General features: G+C 42.4%; 1 protein-coding gene across 2 annotated transcripts in view; it reads right to left on the bottom strand.

The window, feature by feature from the left end:
* PRSS12 (serine protease 12) overlaps nucleotides 1-18,650 on the bottom strand; it is a 55,549-nt gene extending 36,899 nt beyond the window's left edge. For both annotated transcript variants that reach the window (XM_074993403.1, XM_074993404.1), the window contains exons 1-2: nucleotides 18,268-18,650; nucleotides 8,067-8,205 (exon numbers count right to left, since the gene is read on the bottom strand). In XM_074993403.1, coding sequence (XP_074849504.1) covers nucleotides 8,067-8,205; nucleotides 18,268-18,619 — 491 coding nt within the window. In that variant the 5' untranslated portion in view covers nucleotides 18,620-18,650. The remainder of the gene's footprint in view (nucleotides 1-8,066; nucleotides 8,206-18,267) is intronic.
* Nucleotides 18,651-21,943: the final 3,293 nt, after the last annotated feature.

The raw sequence follows: 21,943 nt of genomic DNA, 5'->3' as shown, positions 1-21,943 counted from the left end.
GATGTCTTGATGTTGTGCTCGTTATCCCTGGGTTGAAATTTTACCAATGGGGCAGAGAACATGATGCTACATTCCAGAAGGCCATGTGTGAGAAGCCTTTTATCTGCTACAGACAACCTCCTAACCTAACAGTTTGGCCACACATTTATTCTGGAGATACTATCACTGGACCTAGCCACATTAATTACAAGATCAGAGGCTCATTCTCCTGTACCTCAACCAATGTTATATATGCCATCATGTGCCAGCAATGCCCCTCTGCTACGTAGATTGGACAAACTGGGCAAACACTTTACAAAAGAACAAATAGGCACAGAGCAGACATTAGGAATCTTAATACATATGGGCCTGTCAGTGATCATTTCAGTGGCAAGGGCCATTCTGTTAAAGACCTGAGCATATGTGTCCTACAACAAAGACAACTTAACAGCAGATTACAAAGGGACATGTGTGAACTGGTTTCATGCTCAAATTTGATACATTAACACTTGGTCTCAATAGAGAGAGCAATTATCTCATGCATTACAAGGACTGTTTCCCCTCCTTTGGTATTCATAAAGACCTTAGGCAAGACACGTAGTATCTCTACTCCTCACCACCACCCCTTCAGTTCCATGTATCTGATTTGTCAGTTTTTATTTCATTTTTTTGGACCTCTGTGCTATATAACTGTCAGTCATACCGGAAATGCTATTGATCTGAAGAAGTGGGTCTGTCCCGTGAAGGCTCATCACCTAATACATTATTTTGTTAGTCTTTAAAGTGCTATAATATCGTGCTGATGAGTAGCCTCATAAAACGCATCCACCTAAAGTTATGCACGTGCTGACCTAACAATGTGATCCCTGTCCCCTGGGTATGGACCCTGGTAAACAAGCCCTTCTAGACTCCCCTCCTAACAGCCTCCCACCCAGGGCTTTCTGGTCCAGTAACATCCATGATCCTGCTGGACCATGGATGTTGCCAGACAAAAGAGTCCTTGTTTTGGGAGACTGAACCTCTAGGAGTTAAATCTGGATCCCACTGAAGTCAATGGCAAATTCCCATTTGGTGTTCAATATAACATTGTTTCCCTTACTTCTGTAGTGCAGTTTGTTTTCTAAATTAACTAAAATACTGTCCTCATTTCCTGGACAACTGTGAAAGCAAGTATCACTAAAACAACTCAATCGCTTACTTTTTGAACATTTTATATGTAAAAATATCCCCCACAGGAATCTGGGCAAAAATGCATCCATCCTTGCAAGATTGATAAGGTAGAGGAAACTGGAGAGAGTATAGAGCCTTAAACTTCCTTGTAACCTGATGCAAGGGCCTTCTGCAATCACAGCTCTAATCTAATGCCAGTAGTGCTCAATTCTTCAATGAGGGTAGAGTGAGAATGTAATCATGGCCTCAACACCCATCACAGTGCCCAGGGGTGCTGCTGTATGTGGACTCAGAGAGCACACTGCACTCTTTCCAAGAGTGACAAATTCATACCAGCATCTGCCCTAGACCCCTTTCCCCTCTGCTTGGGAGGAATTCCGGCTAGTTCAAAGAGAATTCCTATGGAATTTCTGCTGCTGCCTGGCTGATCCTTCCTCACAACATGCATTTTAAAGCAGCAATTGGCTATTTGCTGCCCTCAAAATGTGGATGGACTTTTAGAAAGTTAATGATACCATGCTATATTGTATTTCAGATCTTTTCTTGGAAGAGAAAATTAAAGTATGATTATTTTTAATAGAATCAGGTACATTGTGACAGTTCAAATCAAACAAAAAGTTAATCAAAAATTAAGTTTTTAGCATGGGAAAAGCTACACGTGACAGCAGCTGCCATTTTTTGAGAACATGTTCCAACCTGCCAGATGTTTTAATCACGCAGCAGTATATTTTGTTCATCACCATAGCAATTTACATCACTCCAATAAATGGGGATAAGGGCCAGTCCGGAATATAGTGTATGCTTTGTCCCATACGGTTGTGATTTGTGGTATAGTATTAGTCCCATATTTAAATTAACTTTGCAAATGAGAAAAAAGCAAACGTTTTAAAGGCAGAGGACCAAACATGTAGAGTAGCTGGGCACCCAAAGAACCCCCATACCTCTTAGTGGTTGTGCCATGACAGCATAAACATGCACCGTTTTCCACTCCTATTTGCACAGATTCTTATTTCTAGTCATTCTTGTTTAAATTGTTCTGTCACTGATATTACTAAACTTTTCATGCTGTTAAGGATCCTGTGCCACCAAAATAGCCAAATTGCGGAATGTAAGAACAAGTTAAAATGAAAACAGGATAAAGAAATATTGCACATAGGCAGCTAAAACCATAAACAAAATTATAGTCTCCAGATTGGCTGAACTTTTATCTCCATTAATCTGCATATTTTATAAGTTGGCTTGATATACGCAGCTTAACATTACACATTCCAAAACAACTTAGATTCAGTTCTGACTGGAGCTCTCAGTAGAATAATCACCATAAACATCAGCGTGCGCATATTGCATGCTAATACCCACAGTCAATAGCAAATAAGGGGACAGTTGATGTATAGCTGAAACAATGGGATGGTGAGATGATTCAAGCACAGTAGACCCCCAACTTACACAATTTCGACTTACTCATTTTTTTTTGTAGTAACATGAGTCGAAATTGTGAGTGGAAGGGAGCCAGCAATCAGGTGGCAGTGTGGCTCCCAGTTCCCTGCCACTTGAAACTGACCAGCACAGCAGTGCTGGTCAGCTTCCCAGCTCCTGCAAGTGGAGGAAAGCTGGAAGCCAGGTTGCTGCCTGGCTCCTGGCTCCCTGCCTCTTGAAAGTGACCAGCAGCAGCACTGGTTAGTTTCCTGGCTCCCTCAAGCAGAGGTCAACTGGGAGCCAGTCTGCCCCCTTGCTCCTGGCTCCCTGCCGCTCACGGGAGCAGAAAGCCAGGCACAAGGCAGGATGGGGGACTCAAAGGTGGTGGCGCCCTGTCCCACACCTGGTCCCAACGTGCGCAGAATTTGACTTACGTGTGGTTGCCCAGGAACACAACCTATGCATAAGTTGGGGGCCTATTGTAATGTGACTGACTAATGCACAAGACTCTGATTCTCTAGAAGACTAAATGGCATTATCCTTGCAGGAAAAAAAATTCATGCACTTATAAGCATTTTCCCCATCTTGTCCAATCTTCACCTTATAACAATTGCCATGTCTATCTAGGCATTTCTTAGGGATAAATGACTGACTAGTGTTAATGGCGCACAGTTCATTTCTTCCTAACTGATAATTTACCCTAGAAAATATCCTGAGAGTTATTACTTAATCAAACCTCTAATGAATATTCATAGCAATCTACTGTGTAAATACTACTTGTCTGTCATATCCCATAATTTAGACAATCATTCCCCTTTCTCTGTCAGTCATGACAGGTTAAACATACATGTGCCCCTCCCCCTCAAATAAATTTGGAATCTTAACAAAACATTTTGTTTTTCTGTTTCTATTTTCCGCAGACATCTGGTAGAACAGAGAATGTCTGAGTTAACAAATACAGAAATAATTTCTGTTTGATAGGCCTGGAAAGTCCTGAGGACAATAGGGTTGGTGAGGTGTTAGCCCAGGGATTTGCAACCTGTGACTCCAGAGATGCTTGTGGGTCTTTAAAGACTTTTTTTGTAGCTCCTGATGCATAATTGCAATGTAGAAAACCAAACCCTTCTGATTATTTTCGATAAACAGTGAATGTCTAAAAGCCCACCAATGAACAACTAAATAGCAAACAAAACAAAAAAGCAGTAAAGTAGCACTTTAAAGACTAACAAAATAATTTATTAGGTGAGCTTTTGTGGGACAGACCCACTTCTTCAGACCATAGCCATACCAGAACAGACTCAATATTTAAGGCACAGAGAACCAAAAACAGTAATCAAGGTTGACAAATCAGAAAAGAAATTATCACGGTGAACTAATCAGAAAGAAGGGGGCGGGGATGCGGGGAGTCAAGAATTAGATTAAGCCAAGAGCAAAGAGCCCCTATAATGACCCAGAAAATTCACATCCCAGTTCAAACCACGTTAATGTGTCAAATTTAAATATAAAACACTCTTTCCAAAGTAGTATGAAAATTCCTCTTCAGTAACATGCAAACTCTTAAGTCATAAACAGAATGGCCCACTCCATTAAAATGTCGGCTGACTGGTTTGTGGATCAGCAATGTTTTTATGTCTGTTTTGTGCCCATTAACTCTTTGTCTTAGAGAGTCTGAAGTCTGTCCAGTATACAAAGCATCTGGGCATTGTTGGCACATGATGGCATATACGATGTTAGTTGAGGAACATGAGAATGTGCCCATGATTCTGTGACTAACCTGGTTAGGTCCAGTGCTGGTATCCCCAGAATAGATACATGGACAAAGCTGGCAGTGGGCTTTGTTGCAAGGAAAAGTCCCAAGACTGGTGTTCCTGCGGTATAGACTGTGGCTGTTGGTGAGAATCCTCATAAGGTTGGGAGGTTGTCTGTAGGAGAGAACAGGCCTGTCACCTAGGGCCTTCTGGAGTGTGGCATCCTGATTAAGTTTAGCTTGTAGGTCTTCAATAATGTGTTGCAGTGGTTTGAGTTGGGGGCTGCAGGTAATGACCAGTGGTGTTCTGTTCTTGGCTTTTTTGGGCCTATCTTGGAGTAGCTGGTCTCTGGGTATTCATCTGGCCCTGTCAATTTGTTTTATTTCTCCTGGCGGATAATTCAGGTTTATGAATATTTGGTAAAGATCTTGTAGTTTTTGGTCTCTGTCAGTAGGATCAGAGCAAATGTGATTGTACCTAAGGGCTTGCTGTAAACAATGGATCTAGTAATGTGTGCAGGATGGAAGCTAGAAGCATGTAGGTAAGTATAGCGATCAGTGGGTTTCCAGTAGAGTGTGGTACTGATCAGGCCATCCTTGATTCGTACTCTAGTGTCCAGGAAATCTCTCTCTCACATGGAGTAATCAAGGCATAAGTTGATGGTGGGGTGCAGATTGTTAAAGTCTCTGTGGAATTTTTCTAGAGTCTGTATACTAAGGGTCCAAATCATAAAGATGTCATCAACGTATCTTAAGTAGAGGAGGTGTAATAGGGGGCGAAACAGACATAAAAACACTCCTGAGCCACACATCCGTTAGCCAACATTTTAACGGAGTGGGCCATTCTGTTAATGACTTAAGAGTTTGTGTTACTGAAGAGGAATTTTCACACCTCTTTGGAAAGAAAGGCTGCTGAACTCTCTTTTATATTCAAATTCGACACATTAACACATGGTTTGAAATGGGATGCAAATTTTCTGGGTCATTATAGGGGCTCTTTTGCAAACTTGACAATCTAATTTTTGACTCCCCCTCCACTCACGCCCCTCTACTCTCTGATTTGCTCACCATGTTAATTTTTTTTTCTGATTTGTCAACCCTGATTACTATTTCTGGTTCTCTATGCCTTTAATATTGAGTCTGTTCTGGTATGGTTATGGTCTGAAGAAGTGGGTCTGTCCCACGAAAGCCCACCTGATAAATTATTTTGTTAGTCTTTAAAGTGCTATTTTACTGCTTTTTTGTTTTGATAGTATATAGACTAACACGGCTTTCTCTCTGTTACTAAATAGCAAACAATTTGTGATCTTGAAACATTCAATAACTCCACCTTTAATACGTGCAGTGCATTGTGGGATATGATACTGTATCTCTGTTTTTGATTGTGCTGCTAATAATGTCTTGATTTTGAAAAGGAAAAGGAAGCTTGCAGCATTCCTGCTGTGAAGGGCAACACACATTTCAAGAAAGAAAACCAAAATTAAACATAAAGTAAAATTGGCATAATTAAAGTGGGGTTGAAATGTCTTCAAAAAAGAACATCAGATATGAAAACAGAGAATTTCAAACTGAATGGACCCAGTCCTTTGCATTTATATTGAGTTAAGCTGGGCTCCCCTTGTGTCTCATTTACAATGAGAAATTCGCCAACAACAAAAAATGCAACCTCAAAAGGCATTTTCTCTCTCTCTCAAAAAAAAAAAACACACTACTTTTACCGAAAAGTATCCAGCTGGAGATGCTGGAAAAAAAACATGGAGCAGCTGCAACACAAAGCAGAGCAAAGTAAGAATACATGCGCTAAATGTGTGAAATCACCAAGTAGCATAAGCTTGGCTAGTTTTGTGGCAACTCCAAGAGGTCATGAAATGAGGAAGGCCATTCACAGATGGTGAATATATAAAAGAGTGCATTGTCAAAGTATCAGAACAGCTGTAGAGTGATATCAAAAACAAAAACAAAATTGTTCAGAAGCTAACATCCTCCAGACAGAAGGTTCAGGAGTGAAAGTCAGGCAGAAACACACACATGAAAAGTATGAGGGAACAGAATATGTAAAAAGTTTGTGAACATCCTGCAGTAAACATGTACCATATTACAAGTCATTGTGTGTGCACTGTTCTTAAATTAGGGGCTACAAAATGTCTGCTTTGTGGCGCTTGAATTATTCATATTTTTAAATGAATTTGAAACAAGTGGCTGTTCTTGCTATTTTAGTTGCCAACCCCTGTGCTAGCCTGATTGAGGACTTCTCAACCTGTGCAACATGATGAGAATTCTGTAAACTTTCTTCACGAAAACATGAAATCGTGCAAAACTTCCTTCCTTACAGGCTTCTCACAAATCTGAAGTTCAGACAGAGTGTCTGAAAAGATTTGCTAAGTTTTTAACATTTAAAGTTAACATCAGGATAGCGGGTGCAGACACACACAGAGAACACCTAGTCACAAGAAGCCCTGTGTAGAAATAATGCTAGATTTCATCAAGAACTAGTTACAACTCCCTCAAAGGTTTTGTTGAAACAGGTGTGGGGGATTACTATTAAGGTGGCAGACCACATGTCCCTGGAAACCAGCAATACCCAGATTTTAGGGCCTGTTAAGAAATGTTGTTGGGTCTCCAAAAAAATGGTTTGTTTTTTTTCCCCAATCTTGGCCTCATTTCTGATATAGCACCCTTGACTTCAATGGAATTTCTCCTAATTTACCTCGTGTAGTGAGGTCAGATTTAGACACCATATTTCTTCCCCCAACCCACCAGTTTGTACTTGTTCCCCTGATGTGTCCAGAGACCTGAAGGACCTACTGGCTACATGAAACCTTTACATTCACAGGGTTGTTGCGAATAGGTACATATCAGGGATCTCACCACCTCTTAACACTCCCTCAGACTTCCCAATGAACTGCCTCCTCTGACGAATCCTCAGGCCATCCCTTCTTTGCAGGTTCAGTCAAATCTATGGGTTAATAGAGAAGATGAGGGGACTGTCTGAAACTCTTATCTTGCTATCCCATGCACTGCTCCCCATTGTCAATGGAAAAAGTACCTGCATGCGCTAACTGTTCATGATCAGTGTCCCTGTTTTCAGTTTTCCAATTGGTTACCATATTTGCCTCTGACTCTCTTCAGATGCCAAAGCAGCCTATAAATCATGTGTTGATTCTCACAGAAATCCCTTTGAAGCTTTACAAGAACTGGCGATAAGGATACTGGGGAGAACCACATAAAGGAGTTAAACACTTCAGGCAACAAATATTACGGGGTCCAACATGTTTACTACCTAATTATTGTGTAACTCTGGGCGGGATGGGGAGGACACGTTTTACCTTGCTTAGGGACCAAATGCTTGGTGCATCTGAGTAACAATTGTGAATGTCTGAAAATTGGTTCAGGGAGGAAAGATATTCAGACTTAGGCCAATTCGGATTTAGGTACAAACTTGCATTGTGGCATTACTGCACAAATATCTTAATAGCATTGGACACATAATTATGGATTCAATTGTAAAGTCTGCAACTCATTACCAATTTCTTTGAAGTCAAAGGTCTTATGTACATATTCACAACTCTCTTACTACCACTTTCTCTGTCATTTACAGGCTATCAACTAAGAATGAAGCTATCACTTAAGACCAATACTTTTTTCCAGAATAATATGCCATTTAAAATTTATTTTTAAAACATCCATTAAATGCAGTGATCTTAAAGACGATATTGTAATACACTGGTAAATGTGATCTGGGAATAAAACTTACCCAAACTCAAGCTGCCGACATATGACAGATGCATCATTATGATCCCAATGGTTGCTGCAGATTGTTCCCCAAATTCCATTCAAATAAACTTCAACTGTGCCTTCAAACTCATTTTTGCCACCTCGAAGTCGCACTGACCCTAAATACAAGAGAATTTTAAATTATTTAAATAAACTGCTGTCCATGACTCAATTATCTTGTGCCATTTAGTCTCCATTCCACTCTGTTACAAACCTTAGTTCATGCGTCTTGTACTTGCTTCAAGTTCACTGAAAAGGTTGCTTCTAGTTAGCACTCTCTGATATCTAATAATTTCTTTCTGGTGATTCACAAAAGGGGGCAAATCATTCTATAAAATGATGTAATGAGGAAACATCTTGGTTGTAATACTGTAGCCAAAATATCAAAGATATGGGAGGAGACAGTACACATAGGTACATATCAATATAAATGTGATAGTCTGTACCTGAATTTTGTTAACGTAATTGTCAAAGTTATAAAACAATGAACAATGTTATAAAGAGAAGGCAAAATATTGTACACTGGTGCTATATTTTTATCTTCCATCTGATTTAAAGTAATTATAAAACAATCACATGGATTGCATAGCTTCTGCACTGACCCATATAACATTATGCATGTCATGGATGCCAGCAATTTATTTCAGGCCAAAGAATGTGTTTGTTCTTACTTGCCCTTAAACACTTGGGCTACGTCTATACTAGCCCAAAAGTTCACAAATATTCTGATCTGCTGATAGGAATAAGGGGATTTTGAAGTTGGTGGGGTCCTTTCAAAAAGAACCCCCATCTGGACGAGCCGCGTGGCAGCGGGCCAAGGCAATTTTGAAGTGCCGCAGCTGCCCGCATGTTAATGAGGCGCTGAATATGTATTTCAGTGCTTCACTAGTAATCTTTGAAATGGCCATTTCCATGGCCACTTTGAAATTTTGGGCTAGTGTAGACATGGCCTTGATGTGGTTCTTACAAATCCACCATAGGTTTCTGTTAAATTCCCACGTGAAACAACTAAAAAATGTAACTATAACACACATTATTTTCCAGTTCTTGTGTGTGTATCACCAAAATACATGTTGAGAGTACAGAACACACAATCAAGAATTGAATGGTATCCTGGTAGGTACCAAAGAATTTTCCTTCCAGCAGTGGAAAAATGTTCCTGTAGCCACATGCCTTTCAATCACCAAATGCAGAAGTGTGAAACAGTCACAGTAATATTTGTCGTGCAAGAGAGGGAGAGCAAACAATGAATGGGCCATAAAAATGCTATTAATTTGACAAGAAAATAATATATTGCAGTTGTTATCAAATACTGTCAATGGGTATTTCTGTGATGGCTGCTATCACAGAAGACCCCTTGGGATGTTCCCTAGCACTGTTACTAGTTCTCCTGTGTGCTGAACATGCCACTGACACCCACCTTGTTGCTCTCTGGGGCTCCCCACAACCCTATCATCCTGAGCCAGATCCTCTGGTTCCCCCCTGCCAAGGCATAGTGTTAGGATTACTGACCCCAAATAGAGCAATAGACACTGTTTAACCACAATTCTGGGTGGATGCTGTTTAGGGCACAGCAGAGAAAACCCCCAGGAGAAATCCAAACCCCAGTACTTTCAAAGTACAACTGGCCACCATTATGCTAATAAGATGCTGAATATGCATATTAGTGCCTCATTAACCTGTTCCAAAATGCCCCTCCCTTTCAGAAAAGGCATGCTAGTGAGGCATGTGTAGACATGGCCAATAGAGCCTATTTTGAAACAGAGCCACTGGATATACTATGGCTTATTTTGAATAGGCTCTATTCCCTTGCCATACAGCTATTTTGAACTAGGCGCTATTCCTTGTGGAACGAGGTTTACCTATTTTGAAATAACACAACCACTATTTTGAATAGTAGTTGTGGAGATGCTAGCAAAATTATTTTGAAAGAGTGGCTGGGTTTTTTAAATAACTTTGGTAGGTAGACATACCCTTAGTTAGAAGAAAACAATTTAAAAGGCATCACCTTAACAGTCAGGTATTGTAAACTCAAACGTCAGAAAATGTTACTAAGAGTAGCTTAAACAAAAATGAAAACTTGAAAGTCCAGCTTATTCTTCTCTGTTCCATTTTTTTCTTTTCACTTTCATCTTGAAAATGAAAATAAGTCAATTTCACTTTCACAGTTTCAAGTTCAGAGGGTTGTAGTTAGGACTGACAGCAAGAGGGAGATGTTTGTTTAAGAGCCGAAAGAGGCCACTGGAACCTTTTATAAAACCTAAGATGATTTTTAAAGCTTGTTTTTACAAACTTTAATTCTGGCCCAAATTTATGAAAATAGTAAAAGCAACAATGCTATCATAAACTCAAGTAAAAAAAATCAATGTTTTTTTTCCCTAAGAATAAGTGGCAGGATTGGGCCTTTTTAGAAACAAATTGAATAAATCCTAGACAACTGCCATGTCTGGTCACATCCATCACTTCCTGAACACATATGGAAGAAATGAGAATTTCATGAGTGCTGTGATATGTATTATAACATATCTGGGATTACAATATATTTGCTTCTTTAGCATGAATGGAAGTGTAAAAACAGTAGGCAGTAAAAAACTGTGCCTCTCCCAAAATTACTCATTCTTTTTCCAACGGAGAGGCTTTGCGGCCTTACAAAAGGGAAAGGGAGGCTGCTTGCTTGCTAACTAAGGGTTTGCCTGCCCAGGTCTAGCCTTCCTCTTCCACCTGCACCATAGGCAATGAGCTCCCTAGAGCCATAGAAGCCAAGTCCCTTTACTACTTCCTCGGCAGTTGTGCATTATCCCATTTCTAGATGGGAAACATGTTCTGGATTAGCATTACCTCTGGTAAAGCAGCATTGCCTCGTGTGGATTTCTGGCCAGGCCACTGGCTAAGTGGGAGAGTAGAGCTAATTTTAAAACGGTGATTTAAATTTTTTTCCAAGAAAATTTCAGTGAATTTTAAAATTAATATTACCCAACACTGAATGAAACAAGTCACAATTAACTGCCACTTGTCTCTGCTACCATCCTACATACCCCCTCAGAACTCACTCAGTCCTTACCATTACCTCGAATGGCTTATCAGAAGGTAGAGAAACACACAGAAGCTTCTGCTTCTCCCTGCCCAAAGTGACCATCCATCCTGTTTTTCCCGGGACAGTCCTTTATTTAAGCAGTCTCATAGGTGTCCCAACTTTTTAAAAGAAAATGGGCAAATTGTCCTGTATTTTGCAGGGCTCCTGTTCCCCAGCACCCTGTGTCTCAGGGCAGCAGCCTCCACTGCCAGGGAGCACCTCCGCTGAGTGGCTTCACTATTGCCTGGCACTCGATAATGGCAGCCCCCACTGACAGTGACCTCTGCCATGGGGTGGCTGCCCTGTTCCCCATCACAGCAGCCCTTGCTGCCAGGAACCCCTGCCGCAAGGCAACTGTTGCATTCCCTCCCCCTGCTCCAGGAGGTTGCAGAGCCCCCATCCTCTGTTCCCCCTCAACAGGAGGCTGTGGGACTCCCATCCCTATGCCTCTCCATGGGGCAGCCGCCTCAATGGCCAGGAAGCCCTAATATGGGACAGCAGCCCACCCATCTCTGGAGGTCGGGGTCCCATCTTTGCCATATAGCAATGTGGTCACCCTATCCCTGCTCCATCTGACACCAGTAGTTTCAGGGAAGCATACCTTCCTAAGAAGATGTTAAATGAAAGACACTGAACCACACTCAACTCCACCTCCACCACATCTTTAACGAGCTTGCTTCATACAAAACTATGTGGACTAACAACTGCAGATGTAGAAATAACTACAAAGTAACAGTAGAAGTAGGACTGGATGAAGAGGCAGATGCCCCTTGGTCCTTGAGCCAAGTGGTTTCATCAAAAGCTGTTTAATTTACTTAAATGTAAATTTCTAGCCCTGATGGTTGCAAAGAAAAGCTTAAAAAATGTGACCTGAACTTAACTGGTACAATGAGATTTCCTTGAGTCTACAGGTTCCCTGAGACAATGCAGTACGAGGTACATCCCAACTGGGTATAATGACCAGTGCTTACTGTTCTAGGGAGCCTGATCAACCCTGCGCTGGTAGAGGACTCTGCATGGTAGGAGAAGAGCACTGGGAATCTCTCTTTCCCTATGTGGTTTGATGTCCTGCCTGTCTGCAAGGGAAGTGGACCCCTGGTGTCGTCCCTGCCATGTTCTCAAGGGAAGGGAAACCTGGTTGCTAATCTTAGGAGGAATAAAGAGGGGTCTGCCCGCCTTGCAAGGGAAAAAGCTCAATGGCATGGGGATGAGGCACCAAGGGCTACTCAGGGCTACTGAGTAGGGTACGGTCATGTCCTAGGGTGTTTAAGACCTCAAACTGCCTTGATCTAGTCCTGAATAGAAGAAGGGGGATCAGAAAAACACATCTAAAGGACTGTAACCCTACACAACAGTCTCAACAGAAACTCTCTGTCACTTCTACATATTTGTATTACTGAGTAAAAACACTTGCACTGTGGTTCTCAATCAGTATCACCCAAGGTTAGTGAGAGTCAATTGTGTTTAAATACAGTTTGGTAATTTTAGTTACTCTGGGATCTGCCCCAAGTCAGATGAGTTTCATAATTGGCATTGCCCTTTGCTTCTTAATGCAAGTAAAGATATCTGTTCAGCTATTGCTGAGACTTGCTCTGCAACACCTGCCACATAGGCTCAGGGTGATACAGGGAAAACACTTTAGGTCAACTTTTAATTAACTCTAAAGAACAGATGAGCTTTGTGTTTCTTGCAGCTTGTAAATAGTATGACTGTCCTACTTAACCCTTTTATTAATTTGCTCCTAAATCAAAAAGATTTTAAGTGTCTGTATCACACATCTCACCAAAAACAAGTATCAGCATAGAATGTGTTTGAATCAAATGAGATGGGAATCACTTCCAATTGCTTATGTGCAAATTTTACAGCTCATGTGTTCATGATGTTAGCTAAAGATGTGCCAGGATTTTCTTTACAGACTACGATGTTTAAAAGTTTGTAACTTGGATGTATATCTATTTTTGAGAAGCAAGAAGGAGGCTGATAATTGATACCTTTAATTTTAGTGCTGGCTGTTCTGAAGTTACATGTGTAGAGCGAAGCACAAGAAGCATCTGAGGTTTGGAATAACATGCAAACAACGTCTAACATCTGTATTTTCAGTAACATTTTGGGATATACTACAACACAGTGTGGGCTAGTGTTCCCAGCCGCTGCTGCCACCACGGCTACAGTGGCAACAGCAGTGAGGGGAATCCCCAAGCCCTTTAAGTCACTGCCAGCCCTGCCCCTTCTGCCTAAGACCTGCCCCTTCTAGGGCCCAGAGCCGACCTGCATCCCCTACCCCTTACCCAGGGCCCCGCAAATTCTGCCAGTGGCTCTGTCTGGGATCAATTGTTGGTTACATCCAACTTGAAAATGAGTTTTTTTTTATAAGTATGTAATGGTCAGCCCCTTCAGTAATTCTGCAAAGATGATGTTCCAGGACATGCACAATTGAGCTTGTCCTAATTAAAGACTGAAGTTCATTAACTAGTCTGTAGGGGCATGTTAGTGCAAGAACTGTTTATGTAGAGTAAAGCCCTGCAAATCTGCAGATACTTATTTAATATCTGCGAGTATCCGTATCTATGCATGGGGATGTGGATACATGCAGCTTGTTTTTGTGGCTATGGATGCAGATACAAATTTCGTATCCACGCAGGGCTCTAGTTATGGGCTCAATAAAACACCCACTGGAGTCAATGGGACTCATTTTGTTGACTTCAAGATGTGCTGGATTAGGCCTTATGTAATGTCTGCTGAAGTGAATGAAAAGACTCCCATTGACTCCAGTGGGTACTGAATCAGACTTTGCTTCCTTGCAGCCAGTTCTATTAATACCTCATTTTCATGAGCATTAAACTCAGTCTAAAATGATGATCTAATCCAAGCAATTTACTCTTGGGGAAAATGAATATTGTGCATCCATAAGAACTGCTTTTTCGAGAACTAGAAACGACTTTTAGTAGACAGTCTTAATGCAAATTCAGGGATCTTTAAGATAAAAGATTTCTAAATGCTGCATGTATTTGTTGAAATGGTTCCCTGGAGCACTACAGTCCACCATGTCAATGATCAGTGGCATAAGACACCTTTAAAAATAAATTGAAATGAAGGGCATGTGATGGAGCTGCAATTATTTAGCTAACTGAATAATCAGGGGATAGTGCAAAACTAAGAATAGCTCCAAAGAAGTTGTTTCTGGCTCAGAGCCTATGTCTACACCAGAAAGTTTTGTCGACAAAACCACAGTTTTGTTGAAAAAACTTGTGGAGCGTCTACACACAAAATGCATTTTTGTCAACAAAACTCTCCACTTCTGCCAACAGTGTTCTGCCTCTCTGCAATAAGGAATAATGCCTTTGCCGACAATTTCTGTCAACAAAAATGCTGTGTAGATGCTCTAGGGGACCCTCTGTCAACAGACAGGGCTTCCAGTTCACCAGGCAGCCCTGTTTGCTGAGCTTCCAGTTGGCCGTTCTGTCAAGAGAGCAGCTAGGCAGTCTGGCCACTTTCTGTTGACAGAACAGATTGCTCTTTCAATCCTCTTTTGTGTGTGGATGTGATCTGTTGACTGAAGTTCTGTTAGAAGATATCTTCCAATTGTAACTTATATCTAGAGATTGCTGTAGCGTAGACATACAGAGAAATATGTCTTTCAGATATACATTTTTTTAAATCCTCCAAGTGTCTAGGCTTAATCATTACAGGGAGGTGATATAGGCTGATCAGAGAGGGGTCTGATCCTGCTCTCATACATGTATAAAGTAATGGCCTCTGAATTGGCTTTCATGGAGTTACCCTGATACAAGAACATAAGAATGGCCATACTGGGTCAGACCAAAAGTCCATCTGATCCCTTTCCTGTCATCCATTTCAAAGTGGTGTAACTGAGAAGAAAATCAAGACCTCAAATTCTGTAGTTCTGAAATTTATTTCCAACTCTTCTATTAATTTATGCAGTCATTTTACCACTTTTTGTTTTTCCTATTCATAAAATGGAGAAAGAACACTTTTCTCTAAGACTCTGAAATGAAAGACATAACAGTTGTATGTTATTCAACCATAACATTGTTCACACCACCATTTTTTTAGTAGGTATTCTGACAGAGTAGTATTGTAGCCATTTGTTTCAATCTATGGTTTCTTTGGCTAATCATGGACACTTTGGTCAAGTTGCTTTCAAAAAGTAAGTAACAAGCAAATGTCTATCAATTCAAAAGACAGAAAATGAAAAAAAAAAAACTAACTATAAAAACTGGAATTACACTCATAAGATAAAGCACAATTTTAATGAGATTTTTGTTTGTTTTACAGATGTTAAAACAAAGCAATTAAGTATACATACAAAAGTGCCACAAAACTTCCATCCTATTAACATTAAAGAAAAGACAAACTTAAAGCCAGGAAACTCAGTAAGGGCTGTATACCTGCCATAGCACCTATCTACTGCAGGTACCTAACAACTATATAATGAGCTTCAGTGCCGAGGCGCAACATGAGTGATAAGATGAGATTAATTCTGAACATCCTGCCTTTTCTTGGTGTAAATTACATGTGTACCATAGGTGCATTATTTTTATTTTTACAGGAGACTATTTTGATTCAGCATTGTATTAGTCTTTTCAGAAAATGGGGCTAACTTGGTTGCCATATTCAGACACATTCTGAATGCACTGCCTAGAATTTTGGTCTTTCTTTGACAGAGGCTTGGAATCAATGGGAGTTCACTATTAATTTTAAAATTTGTGTATATATATATAGATATATATATATATATACACACACACACACAGTCTTTAGCTAGAGAGAGTTAGCTGCTAACCAGTGACTATGTCCTCTGTTCTGACAGATAGTAAATTTAAATTTCCTTTTTTTGTAAAGTGGTAGTTTAAATCAAGAAAGAAAAAGCCAAGTTTAAATGAAATACTGCAGTCCTTTAAAGAGCATTCTGCTGTAATAAAACTCCAATTGCATTTAAAGGGAGTTTTGGCATTGATCTAAATCCGGCGTGTCCAGCCTGCGGGCCACATGCGGCCCCACAAGATCGTAAACTTTTAACATTATTATGTGATTTATATACATTAACTATATTATATATTTTATATGCGGCCCAAGACAATTCCTCTTCACTCAGTGCGGCCCAGTCAAGCCAAAAGGTTGGACACCCATGATCTAAATGGAAGCAGACTGGGTTCTTGTAGCATCTGACACATTATAAACTCCTGATTCTTCTAGTCTAAGGTACTCACGAAAACCATTGAGAATCAGATTGAAAAAATATTGAGAAAGAGCTGTTAAAAAATAAATAGAAAGGCCAAACTCTTCATCAAAATTAGGACTGTATATAAAAAGTATGGGAGGTATTTTTTTTCTCCCACTGTGCACTTGTGGTCTCCCCCAGTTGTCTTATTAAATGCCTGATACTCTCCCCAGGAAAATCTCTCTACAATATAACTACTTTCTGTCTTCTTGTAAGGGTACAGAAAATGATTTTCAGCATAAATTTCAAATAGGCAAAGGAAGGGAGTCCACCACTTTTATTAATGTATAAGTAATAGAGCTCTCATTGCACCATATACATTTCACGAGTCATATCAATAAGTATAATTATCTCATAATTCAGATTACCTCTCTCTCATTCCGAACCTCGCTCACACCGAGGACTTATTGTTGGAAAAAAGAGGAAGTACTCTTGGCTATTATGGTTTTGGGATCTTAGAGAAAAAAGCATAAAAAAATTCTAATAAACAAAATCAAATAAAAATACGCTCTTATGCCAACATTAGGATAGTGCGAAAGACAGGAAAGGGAACTTGTACAACAATAGGCTAGCTAACTTTATTTTATGTGTTCACAAGAGTCTGAACTTATTTTGTGGAACATAGATGTAAATGTTTACAGCCATGGAAATAATTCAAGGTCCAATTATCCATGTATTAATTTGACCCCCTAAAATAGTGCTAAGGGTGGGGACATTTATGGCTGATCTACTGCTGAAATCCCTCCTCAGTCCTCAAACAGGCAACACTCTCATTAAAGTCCAAGAAAGGTTTACGAGTAAACAAATGCATGCAATATGAAGCCCTCTGGGCTGATACAAATGCAAGCTGTTAAGCAACAGCATTAACTCTACACCCAATTTTCCCAAGATTTAAAAATATAAAATGAAAGAGAATAGCTGCAAGCTCCTGATTAAAGCAACTCCTTCCTACCTCACTTAACAAATTTCCACGGAGATTATTGTACACTGCATTAGTGGCATACTTGATACGGCTTTTCAGTTCAAACTGTGTAAGAAATATACGACCAGAAATAAAAACACAGCAGGACCCTTATGCCACCAGAGAGATGTGCTGATGCCTTAAGAGTAATAACATCCCATCAGAATCTCTCTCCTGTCACTTTTGTAACAGATACATGTTTTCCAATCTCCTGTTCCCTGAAAGGTCTGTCTGGAAGGAAATTAGTGTTAATCTCAGCCACTTCACCAGTTGGGTGAAAAGGAGCTCCAGTGAGTTCAGCTTAGCTAAAACTGTACACAATTCCTTTCCAGTGAACTAAAGTTCTGCCAAAAAGCCCCTTCTGAGAAACCATCATTCTAAGGTATAGCTCAGTGATTTGAGCGTTGCCCTGCTCAACCCCGAGTTGTGAGCTCAATCCCTGAGAGGCCATTTAGGGATGGGGCAAATCGATGCCAGAGTTGCTGCTTGCTCCTGCCAAGAGGGCAGGGGACTGGAGTAGATGACCTCCCCAGCTCCCTTCTAGCTTTATAAGATGTATTTGTGCGTGTGACCTGCACACGCCTAGCGGAGAAGAGAAGATACACCCTTAACAGCGTGTGCGTGCTGGGACAGCAGCCTGTCTGACAGCCCTTCCCTGGGGAAAAGCGTTCAGCGCCCTGTGCGCGCGCACAAACACCTCAGCCCCAGCCCAGCCGCAACATTCGAACTCCCTCGCCCCCGGCCAGACAAAACACACCGCAGCCCGGCAGCCCGCCCCGACCAGCGGAGCCCACACGCGCTGCCCAGGCTCTCCACGGCGATCCGTCACGCGCACCCCCGCCGGTACCGCCAGCGGCATCCGGCTGCGGAGCGCGGGGACGCCCTGGCGGCGCGCACACGCTCACCTTGCTTGCAGTCGCAGTAGCCCCAGTCCACCCTGCCCCGGCTGGTCCTGAAGAAGCACCACGGTCTGCTCCTGCCGTCGGGGTTCCTGCAGTAGTTGTGCTGGGCCCGCGGCCCCCTCCCCTGCGGGGTCCTCTCCAGGAAAGCGGGCGCCTCCGCCCAGGGCAGACACTCGGCCCCGAACTCGGTCACGCTGACAAAGCGCCCTCCGGGGCAGCCGGGCTGGGGGGCGTGGGGCGGGCGGCGCTGCCCATGAGCAGGGGTGAAGGGGGCGTTCAGCGCGGCCGTGTCAAAGCGGCCCGCCGCGGGGGTCGCCCCTAAAAGCAGAGCCACCAGCAGGCCGGGCAACGTCATGGTGCCCGAGCCGCCTCTCCCGGGCCATCTCCCCCGCGGCTCCGGCCCAGTGTGCGGCGGCAGGGCGGGGCCGCCGCTTCCCTCTGATCCTGCCCCCTCCCGCCCCCCGGCCGGCCGGCACCTGCCCCGGGGCGGAGCCGCGCGGCTCCCCAGGAGACGGGGCGCGGAACGGACGGCAGCTGCTCCCCAGCCCGCTGGACGGTCGGGGAGCCTCGCCCGCCGCCAGGAGCCGCCTCCAGCAGGGCAGCCCAAGGGGGCCGCTGCCTCGGGGCCCTGGACGTGGGAGACACTAAGCAGCAGCCCGGTTTGCAGTGCCAGGGAGCCTGCCTGGGTCCCTCCCTTGCATCGGCGCTGGAGGTGCTGCTGTATCCTGCCTTGCAGCGCCTTCCGGTGCAGGGCGCCCGTACAGTTCGGCTACAGGGCTCGCTGCGCCCGCGCTGCAAACGGGTCCAGCGCCCCTCCCTTCCCCGCCGCAGCCACTGCTGAGACCCCAGGCCACCTCCCTCTCAGCCACTGGGAGCCCACATCCTTCCCTGCCTGGGCGCCCAACACACACAAATCCCCTGGGCGCTGGCAGTCTCTCTGACACCATCACAAAGAGATGCAAAGGAGCCTGGACACTAGTGCACAATGAAAGCTCAGGGATGGAGGGAGTGGGGTGGTGGGAGTGTGTCCGCCCAGCATCGGGATGGCGGGGGTGGGGGGAGGCCGGAGAGTGGAAAACACAAAGAGGGGCTGAAAACAAATGCAGAGGGGAAAATGTCTTCCAGGGCTTCCTGCCTCCCCGCCCCCAGAACCATGTGCTTTGCATAGTAGTAATCCTTCTGCCCACCCCCAGGCCTCGTGGGTGTCCACTTGAGCCAGTAATGGTTGATTTGCCCCTCTTATCAGGTTGGCCATCGGTTTGCCTTTTTGTCATAGACTGTGCATTTAAAGTAGGCATACACAAACCCCACTGCCATTGGGTTTCTTAAGTGTTTTACAAAGTCTAAAAGGTCTTTGGTTAGAGAAGTACGCATTACTTGGCAGCTCTATGTACCATGAATCTTTGCTGTCTCCTCTCTAGTTTTTCTTTCCTTCATTCCATCTCATAGTTTTGTTGCTGGCAGCCAGTGTCATTCTTCCACACTCACATTACTCTTGTATTCCAATTACATCCCCACAGAATGTGTGAGAGAGATTGGTTTTCTTCTTCAATGGCACTTTCCTGTTCTCCACAAAGTCCCCAATACACACCACAACACTAGTGGCATGCCTGTGACAGTTATGCCTGCCTGAGTGTAGGGCAAAACAGTTACTGTTTTCAGCTTTATATTTATAAATAGAAAGGGCTCAAGGAACAACATTTCAGCTTGGATCAAGATCCTTCTGTCAGACATGAATGAGTACGCTTGTGATATCCAGATCTAGTGATTTAGTCTTCTTCTGTCTGATTCAATGATTTTTGCAACTTTGGTACCTGTATATTAATTTTTGTTTTTTGATGCAAGGCTTCCACAGCATCCTTATTTTTACCCCTTTGCACATAATCATTGCACTATAATATGACTATGAATGCATGTATTGTTCTCTCATAGCTTCTTTTGAGCAAATATGTTTGCACTGCTGTAATTACAAGTCGCTCAGAACTGACAAGTATTATAATATGACTTTTAAAATTTCTCTGCTGAACTCTGACATGCAAGACTAGTTGAGAAGCAAAATCACTATGACCACGTATAAATTGTGTGTAAGTATACCACCCTAATGATGGCTGGTTGGCCTAGTGGTGTATTAATATGCTTATTTTACCATATGCTTTAAATCATGTTCAGACAACTTGAGCACTCTGATCCTATTTCTTAGGGAACATTTTTTGGACATAAGAATAAAGCCAGTGTGCAGTTTTCCCTAACCCAAAGACTCCGCCCCACATACACCCCCATGATGGCAAAGCAGGTCAGGACTGAAGGGAATTGGTAGAATTGTGTGGTGAAGCTTGTTGACAAGACCTATCACAGACTGCGTTCATGCTTTAGCATTGCAGTTCAGCTTCTCTCTGCAAGATGTGTTAGCCTGCATTATCTTCCATTCCATATTCTTCCTGTGCAGAATAAGGAGGGTTCCAGCTGAGGCACCCAGGCCCTTTCCCTAGTACTGTCCAGTGACTCCTATTGGAAATACCTCCACAAGAGATAGGTTTGGGGATTTAATTTGGGTTGCAGCACAGGGGCATCCTATATAATGCTCCCTTTCTCCCCAAAAATTATGAAGGCAAGCCTAGGAAAAGTAAGTGTGTATCCTTTCCCTGCCTCCTCAATGGCCGCCTTCTCAAAATACAAGCTGGTTTAGTTTGGGATTACTCACATGAGTAGATTTGAGCCTAAAACTATTTTATTATATTTACCATGGCAGGCTGTAATCTCTGTAATCCTAATAGCTAAAAAAAAGGTTTCCATTTAACACAATGGTTATAAACTAGCTCACAATGTGATGTAATTTCTCTTGATGTTCCCTGTAAATGAGATTTAACTGACTGGGGCCCAGTGTTGCTCCCATTTAAGTCAGTTGCCTTGATTTCAGAATTAGTAGAAGTAGACCCTGTCTGTTGTCCATTTTGAAACTGAATCTCTGCTATCTCTGCTAAAGCATGAAAAAAGGTTCTGCCACCCTTTGCTACTATACTGTTTGTGGAATGGCTATCTTGTTCTGTTTCTAAAAGTTGGCTCTTTTACACGTGTTTGGTCTATTCGTCAGTCCCCAATCTAAACTGCTTTTCCTATAGCAACTTGGATGGCCCCACCAGGAGCATTCTAATCAATGAAAATGAAAAATAATCATGACAATTCTATTATGTCTGAAATGAAATTACATGATACACTTCAAGAACTCTTAATACATTAAGTCATAAATGTAAATAAATTAATTATTCTTTCAGGCTTCTCACACTAGATTTGTATGGCAAGGATTCCTTTGAGAAAGAACCAAATATTAGTTCTGAGTGAGTCTACTTTTCCCTAAAATGATTTTGCTGTTTTGGGTAAAAACTGGTACAATCTTGTACAGAAATGAAAGAAAAAGTTTTGCTTTGTTTTATGACATCACCAAATTATGAAATTAAGAAAAGCAAATCCAATAATGTTGTATGCTTCCAATGGTAGGTATCATACAGATGTGTTACATTTCTAATTCCTGAATGATAATGCTTTCTGGAAAGTTGTTCACCATCATACTGTATCTGTCACCTTCCCTTCCAAACACTCCCCTCTCCAGTGCTTCATTCCCTTGGACCCATCTACACCTTCTCACCACCCTTCATTCACACTCCCCTTCTGTGCTCCCTCT

Source organism: Carettochelys insculpta, chromosome 4, assembly GCF_033958435.1.
Source record: "Carettochelys insculpta isolate YL-2023 chromosome 4, ASM3395843v1, whole genome shotgun sequence".
In the NCBI taxonomy this organism is placed as follows: Eukaryota; Metazoa; Chordata; order Testudines; family Carettochelyidae; genus Carettochelys; species Carettochelys insculpta.
Note: the sequence above shows the minus strand (reverse complement) of the source record. Positions and strands in the feature narration are given on the sequence as shown.